This window comes from Podarcis vaucheri, assembly GCF_965113315.1.
Source record: "Podarcis vaucheri genome assembly, chromosome: 6".
Taxonomy (NCBI): domain Eukaryota; kingdom Metazoa; phylum Chordata; class Lepidosauria; order Squamata; family Lacertidae; genus Podarcis; species Podarcis vaucheri.
Genome location: NC_138764.1, coordinates 86,026,060 through 86,042,255, shown reverse-complemented (window position 1 = coordinate 86,042,255; position 16,196 = coordinate 86,026,060). Strand labels below are relative to the sequence as shown.

The following is a 16,196-nucleotide window of genomic DNA, read 5'->3' as shown; positions in this document are numbered from 1 at the left end:
GAGGCTGGTGTTCCCTGTAAAGTCAGGGGGTTAACTTGAGTATAGACAATTTTATAATATACTGATGTGGGAAATAAGAGACTTGGCTGTTGTGTAAACCATGAGGGTCTTAATTCTTGCTCTGGACTTGCTTATAAACCCCATTCAACATTTCAGGTTATTTTTCTGCTTCTTAGATATGACTAAATGTGTCGATCTGTTTTTATATTAAAAAAAAATATTGGTGTGTGTGTGTGTACATGGATGTGTAGGGGGGGGAATACTGAAGGCTTTTTTTGTTTAACTGGTGAACTCTGCGTTGTGTTTGCTGTGTACTGCACAGTTGTTCCATTACAATGATCAGCTAAAGCATGAAGGGGGAGATACATGCCTTCAAAATAGAGGACATTCTAGAGGGCACACGCTGGGAAATTACTGTAGACAATTACTTTTTCATGGGTGTCCACTGCCTTTTTACAGAAAGCTCTTTTCCTACCACTTGATCAATGTTAATTGGCCCTGCGTTCTAGCAGATACAAGTGGTGTGGTTAGGGTGCAGATGGTGTGGGGTTATTTATAGGCCTTTTAAAGTTTTCATCCTTAAAAGAAGGAACTAACTCTTAATGTGTTGTTGGTTTTTTTTGCATTTGAAGCAATGATTTATATATTCTGTTGAGACTTTCACCACATCCATACTCACCTACTTTCTCTCTTTTTTTGTCCTGCTCTTAGATCTGCCTTTGAAGAAGAAATAGACAACATCCCCTCACCTTTATTTGCATGTTCTTCAAAATTGGTGCAATATGGCACAGCGTAGCATCGCAGTGGGATTATTAGCAATGACTCTCTTATCCTTGCTGGGTGACAGTTCAGCTTTCCTGCTAAATCAGCGTCTGAAGGGAAGGTTTCAAAGGGACCGCAGGAATATCCGTCCAAACATCATCCTTGTCCTCACTGATGATCAGGATGTAGAACTTGGTAAGAGCCAGAGAGGTTTGATTAACAGTAAGAGTTTTGATTAACAGTAATTGATACAGTGCAATGGGTTTCACTTTTGCCTACATCGGTGCAGAATTTCATCTACAGTAGATCCATACCTGAGCTATAACAGTCAAACTTCCAGCCTATGAATAAACTATTGCAAAAAGGGTCCGAGTACAAAGGATCATCAAACAGTTCCTAATGGGGGGGAGGGGTAAGAAAACTGCCAATATCGACAATTAAATAAAAGTCCTTTGCTCTATTGTTCCTTAGTAACCAGGTGTTCTGGAGTTGTTTAAGCTGAAAGTCAGGTACACCTGACACTGCACGTGATGTGTATATTCACTTTGTGCATGCTTTGTTCATTTTTGGATACGGGTAACTCACAAATATGCAGGGCTATGTCCCAGGGATCCACACACATATGCAAAAATGCACAAAGCCCGGAACATCTGGAGCTGGGCCCACTGCTTACCTGACTTGGGAACGCAGTGCAAAGGCTCTGGCAGGGTCCTAGCGCCCTCCCACCTCCTCTCCAAAGTCTTGTAAGCATATGTTAAATAAGTTACATGTATCCAACACTCTTAACTACTACACCATGCTCTCACTATCCAGTGTTTGCCATCATGGGATATAAGTCTCACAAAGATAAGGGTGGAGTCTACTACTGATGCAATTCCATTGTCTACAATCAGAGTAGGGCTGTGTGCAGTGTGTCTTTGCTGAGTCAGCTGATGCACTGTGTGGAACCATGGGGAAGGAGGGATGTGTTGCAGTTGTCCTTTTGATGGTCAAAATGAAGTTGATTATGTCTCTCTTACAGATAATAACATGGAATCATATCGCACAACAAACATACAGATCCCAGCCCCGCACACAAATAAAGGGATAAATTGGAAGTAGTAGAATGAAGAGAAAATAATATATATATATATATTAATTAAAAGGTGACCTCAAGGCTCTTCCACCTTAATTTTGTTGTGTTCATTTTATCTTTTTAAAAATCGTTTATTTTTTGTTTGCTAATTTTACAAAGGAAGGAGAATTAAAAAGAACTGAAGACAATAAAATAATAAAGTAAAATAAGTAATCTGTAAGGAATACTATTATTAAAACACACACACGCGGTCACCAGTACATATGCCTGAAGTTAAACAAGCAAGTTAAGCTTTCCAGATGTCTAGATAAGTAACCACACAAAACCTGATAACTATATGAAATATATATTTCAAATGTAGCCAGGGCGGTGAGATCCTCAGATCATTGCATAATGGATGGTAGTATAAGTCTCTTAGCAACCATAAGGACTTGCAAAACCCACTTTTGTTGTCTGGCTGATAATCCATATACTATAGAAATATACTGTATTTTTCGCACTATAGGACACACCAGACCACAAGACGCACCTAGTTTTTGGAGGAGGAAAACAAGAAAAAAAATATTCTGAATCTCGGAAGCCAGAACAGCAAGAGGGATCGCTGTGCAGTGAAAGCAGCAATCCCTCTTGCTGTTCTGGCTTCTGGGATAACTGCCCAGCCTGCATTCGCTCCATAAGACGCACACACATTTCCCCTTACTTTTTAGGAGGGAAAAAGTGAGTCTTATAGAGCAAAAAATACGGTAATTTAAAAGTACATGAACATCTGCAAATATCAACCACTTCAGCAATACAGTGGTACCTTGGGTTACATACGCTTCCGGTTACACACTCCGCTAACCCAGAAATAGTGCTTCAGGTTAAGAACTTTGCTTCAGGATAAGAACAGAAATCGGACTCTGGCGGTGCGGCAGCAGCAGGAGGCCCCATTAGCTAAAGTGGTGCTTCAGGTTAAGAACAGTTTCAGGATAAGAACAGACCTCCAGAATGAATTAAGTACTTAACCCGAGGTACCACTGTACAATATTGATTTAAAACAAAACAAAACAAAACAAAAAAACGCTTCTTGTCTTTTGCGTACCTGATTTGTAATTGCTCAAGAAATACTGAATTCAAGACTTCACCTTCATTTCTGATGCTGATGGCCAATTTTGCAAGTGGAAGGCGTAACCGTTGATAACAAAGATCAAACAAGGCTTTTGGTTTTGCAATAACAATTTGGAGCGGTGGTTAAAGTGATTGGGATTCCCCCCCCTAAACTAATATTTGGGAAGTGGTGTAAGTAACTGAGATGGGGGGGGGGATGGTTTAATGTCAGGTCATTCCATATTAGATAGAGAGCTACTTTGTTCCAGTTAAGTTCCTCATAGACTGCTCCCTCCATGTAGTCGTCATATGTGAAATAAACAGCAATATGCGGACAATTGATTGCTCTGGTGTCCCATGCATTCAGCTGAATGTCTGAATGCTGCAGCACACAGTGATGGCAAGGGGATGCCTTGGGCAGTGACTCATAGCTTGAGAGGTTACAAGCATGCCCTTATTTTGAACTATGAAATGTTGGAATTGGTACACATGGTTTAAAAAGTGGCTGCTAGCTTGAACATATATTTTATAGCTGAAAGTGCAGTTTTCCACAGGCCCACTGAGTTCAATCGGACGTCTAGGTATACAGTCATACCTCAGGTTACAGACGCTTCAGGTTGCTTTTGTTGCGTTATGTAGCGGAACGGGATACTTCCGGGTTTCGGTGGTCATGCATGCGCAGAAATGCCGAATTGCAACCCGCTCTAGCGCAGATGCACCGCTGTGGGTTGCAGATGCTGTGGGTTGCGGATGCTGCGGCTTGCGAACGTGCATCCCGCATGGATGACATTTGCAACCTGAGTGTCCACTTTACTTGTACAGTATAGGACTGCAGCATAGCCTGCAAGTGTTGGGAGATTTCATTGCTGTTCATTTTATGCTGTTGCCGCCTCTAATGGATAAGAAATACATATCCTGCTGGTGAGCATGTTCTTCTGTTTTTCTTTAGGGGCATTAAAATAGAATTTCCATGTTGCGCAACATATTTTCGTGGAAGAGAAATCCAAAGAAGCAACACTCAGTTCCTGCAGCTATAGGCATTAACAAAGGAAACATAATTTTTATGATGCTCCTCATTTTTTTCAGTTTCTTTTAATCACAAATGACATTTAGATGTATTTTTAAATTCATAAAGAGACTAGAGCATCTCTACTGCAGTTGGGGGGGTGGAAGAATTGCATCATGGTTTAAATTCAGCAAGCTTAGGGAAGGTTTTTATCTCACCGTTTTGGTAAGAATGTGGTGTGTTTTAGAGCTAGACAGACCCGTTTCAATAATGCATATTCCAAAAAGCTGTGCACATTATCTCAGTCTCCTGTGACTAAAATCCAGAGGGTGGTCCTTAAAAATTTATCACGATCTGTTTTATGCCAGCCTGCTTGTCTCTGATGCAATTGTCAAAGTCCTCTGGGCGGTGTACTTCCTTTCTCCAGATGATCTGTTGTCTCTCGCCAATTTCAAGCACAATGGCCCATGTGTCCACACACATTAAGGTCTGGCCAGAGAGAATGCATTTCGTGGAGCCAGGGGGTGGTCTTCCTCAGGCCTCATTAGACGATCCAGGAGACCACATATTAGCTTGAAATAAGATTTTTCCTTAAATCTCGCCTAAAGCTTTAGGCAAATGTGTCCAACTAGATCAGTCAGAATGGACGCACTGAGTTAAAGTGTTGTGATAGATGCAATGTGCCCGTTGCAGTTTGTATCTCTTATCAAGTGGAAGTGAACTTGGTTTTCGGAAGAGCTTGTTCATGCTTTGCTGCAGTGATAGGAATTATGAGACATTAATAGAGCACATTCGGGGGGGCATGTGATGTACAGGTGGGGCACAAATTTAACAAGTGAGTATGTGCAATATTGGGAAATATTGAGGACTTCAGTGCTCTTAAAATGTTGGGTTCTAGATTCTGGAGGCATCTAAACATGAAAAGAAAGGGGAAAAAATGCAGAACCAATTGAGAGCCAGTGTGGTGTAGTGGTTAAGAGCAGGGGACATAATCTGGTGAACCAGGTTCGCGTCTCCGCTCCTCCATATGCAGCTGCTGGGTGACCTTGGGCCAGTCACACTTCTCTGAAGTCTCTCAGCCCCACTCACCTTACAGAGTGTTTGTTGTGGGGGAGGAAGGGAAAGGAGAATGTTAGCCGCTTTGAGGCTCCTTAGGGTAGTCATAAAGTGGGATATCAAATCCAAACTCCTCCTCTTCTCCTGAAATGCAGAAATCCAGACACTTGAGAAAAATTTGCATTGTTATGCATGAATATAAGGGAACTGGTACACTTTCAGTGCAAACTTCAGTGGCTACTAGCCATGATGGCTATGTTCTACCTCCACTGTCAGAGGCAGTTTATCTCTGGACAGCAGTTGTTGAGAAATGTAGGTGGGCAGAGTGCTGCTATAAACATCATCCTGCTTGTGGGCTTCCCATAGGCATTTGGTTGGTCACTGTGAGAGAAGGATACAAGACTAAATGGGACATTAGCATAATCTAGCAGAACTCTTCTTATGTCCTTTTACTGCAATCCTAAACACATTTACTAGGAAACAAGCCCCACTGAACTAGGTGGGACTTAATTATGAGTAAGCATGTTTATAATTTTACTGATATTGATGTCTACAAGCTTTGCATGACAAAATACAAAGGAGAAGCTGAAAAAATGTGCAGAAATGTCAGAATTAGAAAGGCTATCAAGCAATATCTAATTCACAACATTATTTTTTTGTGTGTGCTTTCAAACTGTCTTCAGTTATCGGTTTCATTCCCCAGTTGTTCTGGAGATGAGGACGCACACAGTTCTTTCCTAATGATATTTCTATTTATTTGAAACGTTTAAAGACCAACATTCCCCCCAAACCAAGAACCGGGTTGCTTACAACGATAATAAAATGCTATTGTCATATTGAAACAATTCTTAGGTAAAGGTAAAGGTACCCCTGCCCGAACGGGCCAGTCTTGACAGACTCTGGGGTTTGTGCGCCCATCTCACATCTATTGGCCGGGGGCCAGCGCTGTCCGAAGACACTTCCGGGTCACGTGGCCAGCGTGACAACGCTGCTCTGGCGAGCCAGAGCCGCACACGGAACGCCGTTTACCTTCCCGCTGGTAAGCGGTACCTATTTATCTACTTGCCCCCGGGGGTGCTTTCGAACTGCTAGGTGGGCAGGCGCTGGGACCGAGCAGCGGGAGCGCACCCCGCCGCGGGGATTCGAACTGCCGACCTTTCGATCGGCAAGCCCTAGGCGCTGAGGCTTTAGCCCACAGCGCCACCCGCGTCCCTATCGTTGTTGCTTACAACGATAATAAAATGCTATTGTCATATTGAAACAATTCTTAAAACCAACTAATAAAATAAAGTAGAATGCGCAGGAGTGAGAAATAGTTACTTGAAAATAAGACTCATTCATTTAGATGGGACTTTCTTCCAAATAAGCATTATTGGCCATGCAGGATTAATCTAAGTCTGCTTTCCCTGAATGCGACCTGCTGCCTTTTTGTCTACATGTCCATATCAGTAAGAACAATAGGCACCTGTCTCCTTTTTGGAAGCCTTTTTAAATAGTTGGAGATTGATATCAAATTCCTTTTAATCTTTCCTCATATTGCATGCTTTAAAGCTTGGTTGGCCTCCAATTTGCTATACCCTTGTTAAATTAAGGCTACTAAAGAGACCAATTTCTCCAGCAGTGGCCAGCTCCCATGCTATTATTACTTCCTATGGGCCAAAGTAGACATTAAATTGGAGATGCTTGAATGATCTCTTGATTTTTGTTTAATAGAAAGTCGCCACTGGAGGCTGCCTGCTTAACCAGACCTTAACCCTTCCCCATCCTCATTTTGTCCTTTCAAAATCATCTTTCTCAAGCTGCTTGGGCAGGCAGGCAGGCAGGCAAGAGGGTTAAACTGCCCCTAGCTGATGCTCTTCTCTTCTCGATTGCAATCTCAGAGGCTGCTTCTCAGTATGTGTGTATGATAGTAATAACCAGGCAGTTGCTATTTAATACATTGATCCTTGATAGTGGAAAAAAGAGGTCTGGTAGGCATGAAAAATTATGGACTTATGTGATGATAGGCCACCTGCATGGCTGAATTTCTAGCATCACAATTTGGCTGTGTTTGGATATAATGCTCAGCCAAACTGTGGTTTACCACAAGGGCACTGGTGGATATGGTAAGTGCTTTGTACTTTCCTGTTCCTTTTAGCTTCACATGGCAATTAAGACTTGGCTTAGCATGTGTCAAAAACCCAGATTTCATGGTTAAGTGCTCTCCTCCTGGCTACAGACCGTGGTTAAATAGGAAAGAGTTCAAGCACCACCACACATTTGGATGACACATTTAGCTGCTACAGCAAGCTTAGCTAAAACGAACTGTTGTGGCCGGGGGAAGGGGGTGTAGCTTGTTGACGGACCGAACCCAAAGAGTGCTCATTCATGGTACCTCATCATCCTGGAAAAATGACAAGTGGGGTGTCACGGGGTTCTGTCCTGGGCCTGTTGTTGTTTAATGTCTTTATAAATGACATGGATGAAGGAATTGAGGGGATACTCATCAAAGCTGCTGGTGGGTGGGTAGCTAATGCTGCAGAAGACAGAAGTGGGCTTCGGGATGAATTGGGCCCAAACTAACAACATGAATATCCACAGGGACAAATATAAGGTTCTGCACTTAGGCAGAAACAACCAGCTGCACAAATATAAGATGGGGGACACCTGGCTTGCCAGAAGTACATGTGGAAAAGATCCAGGGCTCTTAGTAGACCACAAGCTTAAAATGAGTCAATAGTGTGATGCCGCAGAAAAAAGAGCTAATTCTGTTCTGTGCTGCATCTACAGAAGTATAGTGTCCAGATCAGGGGAAGTGATAGTACTGCTCTGTCAGACCACACCTGGAGTAGTCTAGATGTGTCCAGTTCCAGGTGCCACAATTTAAGGAGGATATTGACAAGCTGGAATGTGTCCAGAGGGGTGCGGCCAAGATGATCAAGGGTCTGGAAACCAAGCCTTATGAGGGAGTTGGGTATGTTTAGCCTGGAAAAGAGGAGGCTAAAAGGGATCAAGCTTGTTTAGTCCTGCTCTGGAGGGTAGGACTCAAACCAATGGATTCAACTTACAAGACGATAGAATCCAACTAAGCCCCAGGAAGAACTTTCTGATGGTAAGAGCTGTTTAACAGTAGAATGAACTCTCTTGGAAGGTGGTGGACGCTCCTTCCTTGGAGGTTTTTAAGCAGAGGTTTTGTTGAGATTCTTGCATTGTAGGTGGTTGGACTAGATGACCCTTTGGATCCCTTCAGACTCTACAGTTTTATTATTCTATGAATAGGGAGACCAAGCAGGTTCGTGCGGTCCTGGTAAGCCATAGTTGGCTTACCATGACATGCAAACTAGGCCTTGGTATGGATCGGATACAGGGTTGTTGTTACTTTAGTATGAAGTAAATTAATGAAGGCCTAGTTCTCAGTGGTGGGGACGCGGGTGGCGCTGTGGGTAAAAGCCTCAGCGCCTAGGGCTTGCCGATCGAAAGGTCGGCGGTTCGAATCCCCACGGCGGGGTGCGCTCCCGCTGCTCGGTCCCAGCGCCTGCCAACCTAGCAGTTCGAAAGCACCCCCGGGTGCAAGTAGATAAATAGGTACCGCTTACCAGCGGGAAGGTAAACGGCGTTCCGTGTGCTGCGCTGGCTCGCCAGATGCAGCTTTGTCACGCTGGCCACGTGACCCGGAAGTGTCTCCGGACAGCGCTGGCCCCCGGCCTATAGATGTGAGATGGGCGCACAAACCCCAGAGTCTGTCAAGACTGGCCCGTTCGGGCAGGGGTACCTTTACCTTTACCTTAGTTCTCAGTGGTAATTCTGGGTTGTACCACTTGAGAATGAGTGGTACAAGTGGTTGAATGACTTAATTCACTTGAGAATGAAGTTCACATGAGCTTAATGCATGCTCCTTTCTATAAAACATTCATTCCACACAAAGCAGTAGCATGTCAGGGAGAATACTATGGTGACATGCTAATTTTTGAACTAGAGGGAATATTTTCTATGGTTGATCCTGCAGTCTGAAGCTGTACAGCCCAGTCACATATTTACTGTACCAATGAAAGCTGGACTGGTGTTAGCTTGCCTGATTGCTTCACTTAATAGCTTTGGCTACTGGTGGCTAGAGTGTTCCTTATCCTGTAGATCCCTGAACAGCAACTCGTTCTGCTGGTGGGATATTTTCAATGAAAGATGAGCCAGACCTGCACAGCCACCCACCATGGACAGCTAAAAAGTCCCAAAGCCAGAGCTACCATAACCTCCATAGGTTCATTTTCCTTCAGTCTTAGGAGTTACCAGTTGATGTTAAAAAAGGACAAGTTAACAGTGGAGCAAGTTGTCTATAATCTTATTCAGCAGCTCAATATGTGGTATGAAAGATTAATTTTTGGTCTTAATGTGGAGCAAGAAATAACAGTGATACCTGTTTTAGAAGCAATTTTTTAAAAAAACTGGATGACAATATATTTACAGAAAAGTTTCAATTAATAAGAATTTATGACAAGATATTTAATTAAAGTTTCAGAGGCTGAGCTGACTTTGCCACCCGCAGTTACCACTTCCCAAATTTTACTCACTTGGAGCATTTGGATTTAATTCTAGCTCTTCGGTAATTGAAGTTGTCAGACTTGGCAATAATGGTGTGATTTCTGACAATATGATACTAGCTGGTGAAAATTTCAATATTGCTTCTGCAAAGGGTTGCTAAATTAGCACTGCAACTTTTTGTAAAGCAGCCCATCTCTGTTGAGAGCTGTAACACACAACCTTTTTTTTCTCTTACAGTGCTGGACAAGTTCAAATTTTGCTTCTCTCCCCCCCCCCCACTTTAGCTCATCTGGTAGAGCATGAGACTCTTCGTCTCAGGGTCAAGGGTTTGAGCCCCACATTAGGCAAAAAGATTCAACACCTTCACTTGAGATTCCTGCGTTGCAGGGGGTTGGACTAGAAGACCCTCGAAATCCCTTCCAACTCTACAATTCTATGCTTTATCTATGATTCTATGAAATATTAAAACATTATTTTAGTACAGTGGTGCCTCGCAAGATGAAAAGAATCCGTTCCGCGAGTCTCTTCGTCTTGCGGTTTTTTCATCTTGCGAAGCAAGCCCATTAGCGGCTTAGTGGATTAGCACTATTAACGGCTTAGTGGGCTTAGCAGATCAGCTGATAAGCGGCTTAGCGGCTTAGGATCAGCTGATAAGCGGCTTAGCGGCTTGGGAAAAGGGGGGGGGAGGGAAAAAAACCCTGCAGGAACTCGCAAGACATTTTCGTCTTGCGAAGCAAGCCCATAGGAAATTCATTTTGCGAAGCACCTCCAAAACGGAAAACCCTTTCGTCTTGCGGGTTTTCCGTCTTGCGGGGCACCACTGTAAGTGATTGTGCCTTGCAATGTTATGGAGCAGTTTTCCTTTATTTGATGTGTGTGTTTCCCCCGGTCATTTCTGCAGATCCCTTGTAATGTGTGAAATGCTTTAGTGTCATCATAAGTCCAGTCTGATGAAGCAGGCCATTAATGTTCTCATGTTACATTTTTGGAGAGGGAGAGACTGAGAGAACTTGATTTGCCCAAGGCTGTCCTAGGAGACTCTTGCTGAACTCAAATTGAACTTTAGTCTCCCAGGCCCAAATCTGGGCAGTACTGTCTATTGGACCATACTTGATGAGAAAACTGACAAGCTCCTTGTATGTTAGTCCAGGAGAATAAAGAGCTCCTGTGTTGAATTATCATACTGATTGGTTGGTGCTGTTGCAAAGCATGTCTTTGATACTGACAGCATGTGGCATCATTGTGTGGAAACATAGCAGCTGAATCATATAACCATAGAATTGTAGAGTTGGAAGGGACTGCAAGGTTTGTCTAATCCAACCCCATGCTATGAAGGAATCTCAACCTAATGTGCTGAACATTTTCTGTTGCCACTCCATACCATAGAAATAGGTGTTGGCATATTGTAGGGCTGGGATTCTCTTGGGATTCTCAACTTTCTTTTTACAGCAAAACCAAACCAAACCAAGTTTCTTGCCCGCAGGAGTGGTGCTCAGCAGAATTTTGCTGTGGATACTGGCTGGAGGCTTCAGTGCCTTAACTCTTGCCTTTTTCTGGGACTTGCAATTGCAGAATAAGCTAGACAGATCTGTGTAATGTGCATCATGTAGAATTCCAGTTGCAGGATACAGCGCAGCATGTTTTTCAAGTAAGCACCAAACATACATAAACACGGATGTATTGTTGGTGCAGAAAACTAGAAAATTAACCTCTTTGTGGGCAGGAACGTATGGTGCTTTCTCTTTTCAGAGGAACTGAAAGGAAGCAAATATCCAGTGTTGATTCACCCATAAGGAGCCAAGATACACTGGTCTCCTCTGTATATGTCAAACAAAAAAAATCCAGCAGTTCCGAATTCTTAGAAAGACTTTATCTCTGGGTCAACTAAAAATGTCTGATCTTACGCCATGCCCTTTCAACACAAGTTTGCAAACATAAACAGGGCTTAGTTATTTGCAATGGAGACCACCTTCTGAATAGGATGCTCACATTTTCAAAGCAGCAGCATTACTAAGTAACATCAGAACCAAATTGGTGACAGCCTGGAAGCTTTTCCTATTCCAGAGGCAGCTGTTTTGCTTAGATTGCAATGACCGATTAACACCCAACCAATGTCCTACAAAAGGAAGGAATCCGATTTCTTCCGCCTCTCCAAAGTTTGTGTTGGGAGGCAGTACGAAGTGAATTTTTGTTGGATGGCTTGGCGCTGTTGTAAAATATTTAAAGCTGGCCTATTTAAGATTGCACGGAAGGGGTACCCTGGATTTTTACCTTCCACTGATCTGTCACTTCACATCAGCTCTCAAGCTGTGGAAGTAGATTAGATCATATGTTTCTGTATTAAAGACTGTTGATATATAGGGCCTTGTCATTACAGTGGTTTTATTAAAGGAGGTTAGTGTCCCCAAGGGGGGAGTTAACATGTAGTGTTATTTCTGCACAGATGCCTCTGCCATTTAAAGGGGTTGTTTAAAATTGCGTTTTAATAGCAGAATGACAAAACAGTGATTCGACCTGGGTTTTGAGGGAAGGGAGAGAGGGTTCGCTTCACAAGATGGAGAGGAAAAAGCTGGTATCTGTGTCTTCCAAACTGTGTTCAGAGTTACATTTGGTCCACAAATGGCCATGCATTTTTTTTTATAAAAAATGGGTGGTGAAGAGCGTCAACATTAGAGGAAAGAAGTAGGATGTGCAACAAAATGTTGCAGTGTATCCCCACACCCTAAAAGGAGTGCACCTGCTTGGGGCTCCAGAGAGCTTTGTCATGCTCTTCTGGCCTCATTTTTTTTTGGGGGGGGTGCGGTCATCTTCTATAATGACTTCCCATGTTGTGAGATATAGCATTAGAGGGCTGGATGCCCAAATCTGAGCCTTTTATAGTTATCAGGGAGGATGGAGATGGAGTTATGGAGAGTGGGCAAAAGAAAACACCCCTTTTTCATTCCGTCTTCATCAAAACAGCCTGATCTAGTGCAGGAGTGAACATAAAAAGACCCTGCTGGATTAGGCCCATGGTCCATCTCCTCCAGCATCCTGTTATCAAAGTGGCCAATAAAGTGCTTGTGGGAAAACTCTCGGGCAGGATCCGGGCACAAGAGCACTCTTCCCCTTGCCTGGTGGTTTCAAGGCAGCTGGTGTTGAGCAGCATTACTGCTTTCGTCCGTGCAGGCAGAGCGCAGCCATCATGGCTAGTAGCCATTGATAATTCAGTCATCTTTTAAAGCCTTCCAGTTTGGCAGCCATCACTGCCTCCTGTGCGAGTGTTGTCCGTAGTTACCGTATTTTTTGCTCTATAGGATGCACCCGACCATAGGACGCACCTTGTTTTAGAGGGGGAGAGCTGCACAGCACCCCTTCAGCAAAGCAGGAGGAGAAACAGAGCCCCTTCCATTTCTCCTTCCGCTTTGCTGAAGGGTGCTGCGCAGCTCTCCCTCTCCCACATTGCCTTCGCCTTCAGTGAAGGCAACCCGAAGCCTCCGGAGCGCAGCTGGAATTCCTGCTGCACTCTGGAGGCTTCAGGCGGCTACCTTGGAAGCCTGGAGAGCGAGAGGGGTCAGTGTGCACTGGCCTCTCTCGCTCTCCAAGCTTCAGTGAAGGCAAGCCCGGCTTTCCCCCACCAGCCCCAAAGAGCAGGTCGGGGAGCAGCGGAAAGGCTGCGTGCAGCCTTCCCGCTGCTCCCAGAGCTTGTCGGGGCTGGCGGGGGAAGCCCAGGTCCCCCCCCCAGCCCCAGGGACCACACATTCGCTCCATAAGACGCACAGACATTTCCCCTTAGATTTTAAGAGGAAAAAAGTGTATCTTATGGAGCAAAAAATATGGTAACTATGTGCTACATGAAGAAATACTTTTTTTATCTACCCTGAATCTTCCAACATTCATTCCCATTGGATGCCTATGAATTCTAGCATTATGAGAAAAACTTTTCTCTATCACATTTTTCCGTGCCATGTGCATCTTCCTACCCACTTATTTGTTCATCACATGTATAATATCTCTCTTCTTTCTGCCATAGGGTGGTTAGCCAAATATCCCTACGTAGTGGGAAAAGCTAGTTCTCTCAATCCACTTTGTATTATCCTTTTAGTTTCATCTACTTTGGGGGGGGGGGTTGGCCTCCAGAGTGTAGACTTTAAAGCATCTTTTGGCTGTCATCTCTCTCTTAGGGACTAGGTTGTGATGCCATTTTAGCACAGACTGGCCTAGAGCCACTTAGGTAATTGAGCACACCTGACCTTTGCTAACTTTGAATGGCTGATGGAGAGATAAAAGGAAATCCCAGTGCCGTCAGCCAGCTAAATATTCTCTAACGTGAGCCTCTTGTCTTGAAAATACATTGGTGCAGGCTTTAGTCAAGTTAAAACTCAGCATGCTATTGCCTGCGGCTGCTCTCACTGGACACCTTTGTACCGGTTCAGGGGCTTAAGGGCACACAGGTGTGGGACTGGCATCCCCCCAAACATGAAGGCATCTCTTCAATGGCAGGAGAAGGTTGATGGCAACTTGACCTTGTGGCTACTAGAGAGAACTCTGCATCAAGAGAGGCCTGTTCTGCTTCAGTCTTGCATAGCAAATCTTATAATTGCTGCAAATATGATACAGAGCCATTTTTGTCTGTTCCAAAATGGCTTAGGAGAGCCCCACTCAAATGCAGACATGTCCACCTCTTTAGAAGCTTCCCATATCCTGTAAAAGCTTAAGTCTCTCTCTCCCTCCCTCCTCCAGTCTGCCCACTCTTTAAGAAATTTTGCACACTATTCTAACGATAGAAACCATTATGGGGTGCACAGATTTGTGAAAAGCCTTTGAAGGACAAATTGAAATCTGAACTACAACTGCTTGTGGGATAAATTCCCGAGGGGGCGGCATTCCCAAGTGGAAAGAGTGACAATGGCAACCGGTCAGAATTCTTATAGGGTGTTCCTGTTAATGTCTGATCACTTCCTACTAAGAGTACACATTCCTTTCATAATGAAGTATTGAAACATATGGAACCCATCTGCTCTGTTCACGACTATCATAAATTGCGCTATTCACTCTTCACCAGCAGGTCCCAGGGCAGGCTGCAACAATTTAAAATTTAAAATGGTTAAAACAGGTTACAATCACAGAAATAGGGTGAGGCCTGAAAAAAGACACCTCAGGTGTCAAAGGCAAGGGTAAAGAGATGCATCTTCATCATTCAGCATACCTGAAGGAGCGTCTCCACCCCCATCGTTCTGCCTGGACGCTGAGGTCCAGCACTGAGGGCCTTCTGGCAATTCCCTCATTGCGAGAAATGAGGCTACAGGGAACCAGGCAGAGGGCATTCTCAGTAGTGGCGCCCACCCTGTGGAACGCCCTCCCATCAGATGTCAAAGATATAAACAACTACCTGACATTCAGAAGACATCTTAAGGCAGCCCTGTTTAGGGAAGTTTTTAATGTATGACATTTTAGTGTATTTTTGGTCTTTGTGGAAGCCGTCCAGAGTGGCTGGGGAAACCCAGCCAGATGGGCGGGGTACAAATAATAAATTATTATTATTATTATTATTATTATTATTATTATTATTATTCACAGAAGGCTTCATGGTGAAGAAGCCAGATGAAGCTCTGTGGAGAAGGAATTCCGCAACATGGGGGCTGCCACAAAGAATGCTCTCTCTTGTGAACATGTGAGCAGAGCTTTTTTTTCAGCTGGAATTCCCCGGAACTGAGTTCCGGCACCTCTCTGTGCACCAAAGGCTGTTCTGGCAAGTTCTGGCACCTCTTTTTCTAGAAAAAAAAAGTCCTGCTTGTGAGTGAGGTGGAACTATTAAGATCAGGAGTAGGGACCCTCTTAACACTTGGGAGAGTTAGGTGGGAAGTCAGCCATCTTTCAGATATTTGGGGGCTAAGTTGTTTTAAACACTAACTTGAGAAACTTGAATTGGGCCCGGAAAAGCATTTTTAATCCAGTCCACACTGTCTCCCCACCTTCCCCATTTCCTTGTACTTAACTTATTTTTAGTTCATCACTAGAGAGAGAGGGGGGGGGAGAGAGAGAGAGAGAGAGAGAGAGAGAGAGAGAGAGAGAGACTAGTATTTGGAGTGATCTGTGGATCAGCCTGTGAGTATTTTTAAAGCAGCCTACAAAACGAGGACTCTCCCCCCCCCATCTAAAGTTTAGCAGGTCTTAATCTGTTGGATAGATAGACAATACATAGAATCCCTGGCAATTTCATGCCTGTTGGATGGAAAACACAGAAGTGACAAGCAACAGAAGAGTCGCCATGGCTCCCATTGGAAGCAAAATGGATGCTAATAACTGAAACTAGTTCAATAACAATGAAAATGGCTGAGATGATGAATAATTAGATAAAGTGAATGGGATGGCTGGGTTAAGTAGGGAGAGGACTTGAGCACTTATCCTCCAAGAGGAGGCAGTATCTCACTTAGGGTATGGATAAACACTCTATTGCACTGATTCCTATATTCTTCCCTCCATGGGGATGGGGCGCATGGAAGCAAAAGACTCGCCCTCCCTCTCCTTTCGGGTTGCATGAGCAAGACCTGTATGTTCATTGTGATCGCCTTTGCTTGTGGACCCACCTTATGCATTTTCTCTTATGTGCTAAAAATCAATAAAGTTGTGTGATTTAAAAACCTAGGAAGCTGCCATATATCAGGTCATGCTTCTGTTCCCTCTAACCCAGTTTGTGTATTCTGACTGGCTGTG

At 43.9% G+C, this 16,196-nt stretch overlaps 1 protein-coding gene across 3 annotated transcripts in view; it reads left to right on the top strand.

The window, feature by feature from the left end:
* SULF2 (sulfatase 2) overlaps window positions 1-16,196 on the top strand; it is a 296,927-nt gene that overhangs the window by 209,312 nt on the left and 71,419 nt on the right. For all 3 annotated transcript variants that reach the window (XM_082225923.1, XM_082225922.1, XM_082225924.1), the window contains one exon: window positions 712-957. In XM_082225923.1, coding sequence (XP_082082049.1) covers window positions 783-957 — 175 coding nt within the window. In that variant the 5' untranslated portion in view covers window positions 712-782. The remainder of the gene's footprint in view (window positions 1-711; window positions 958-16,196) is intronic.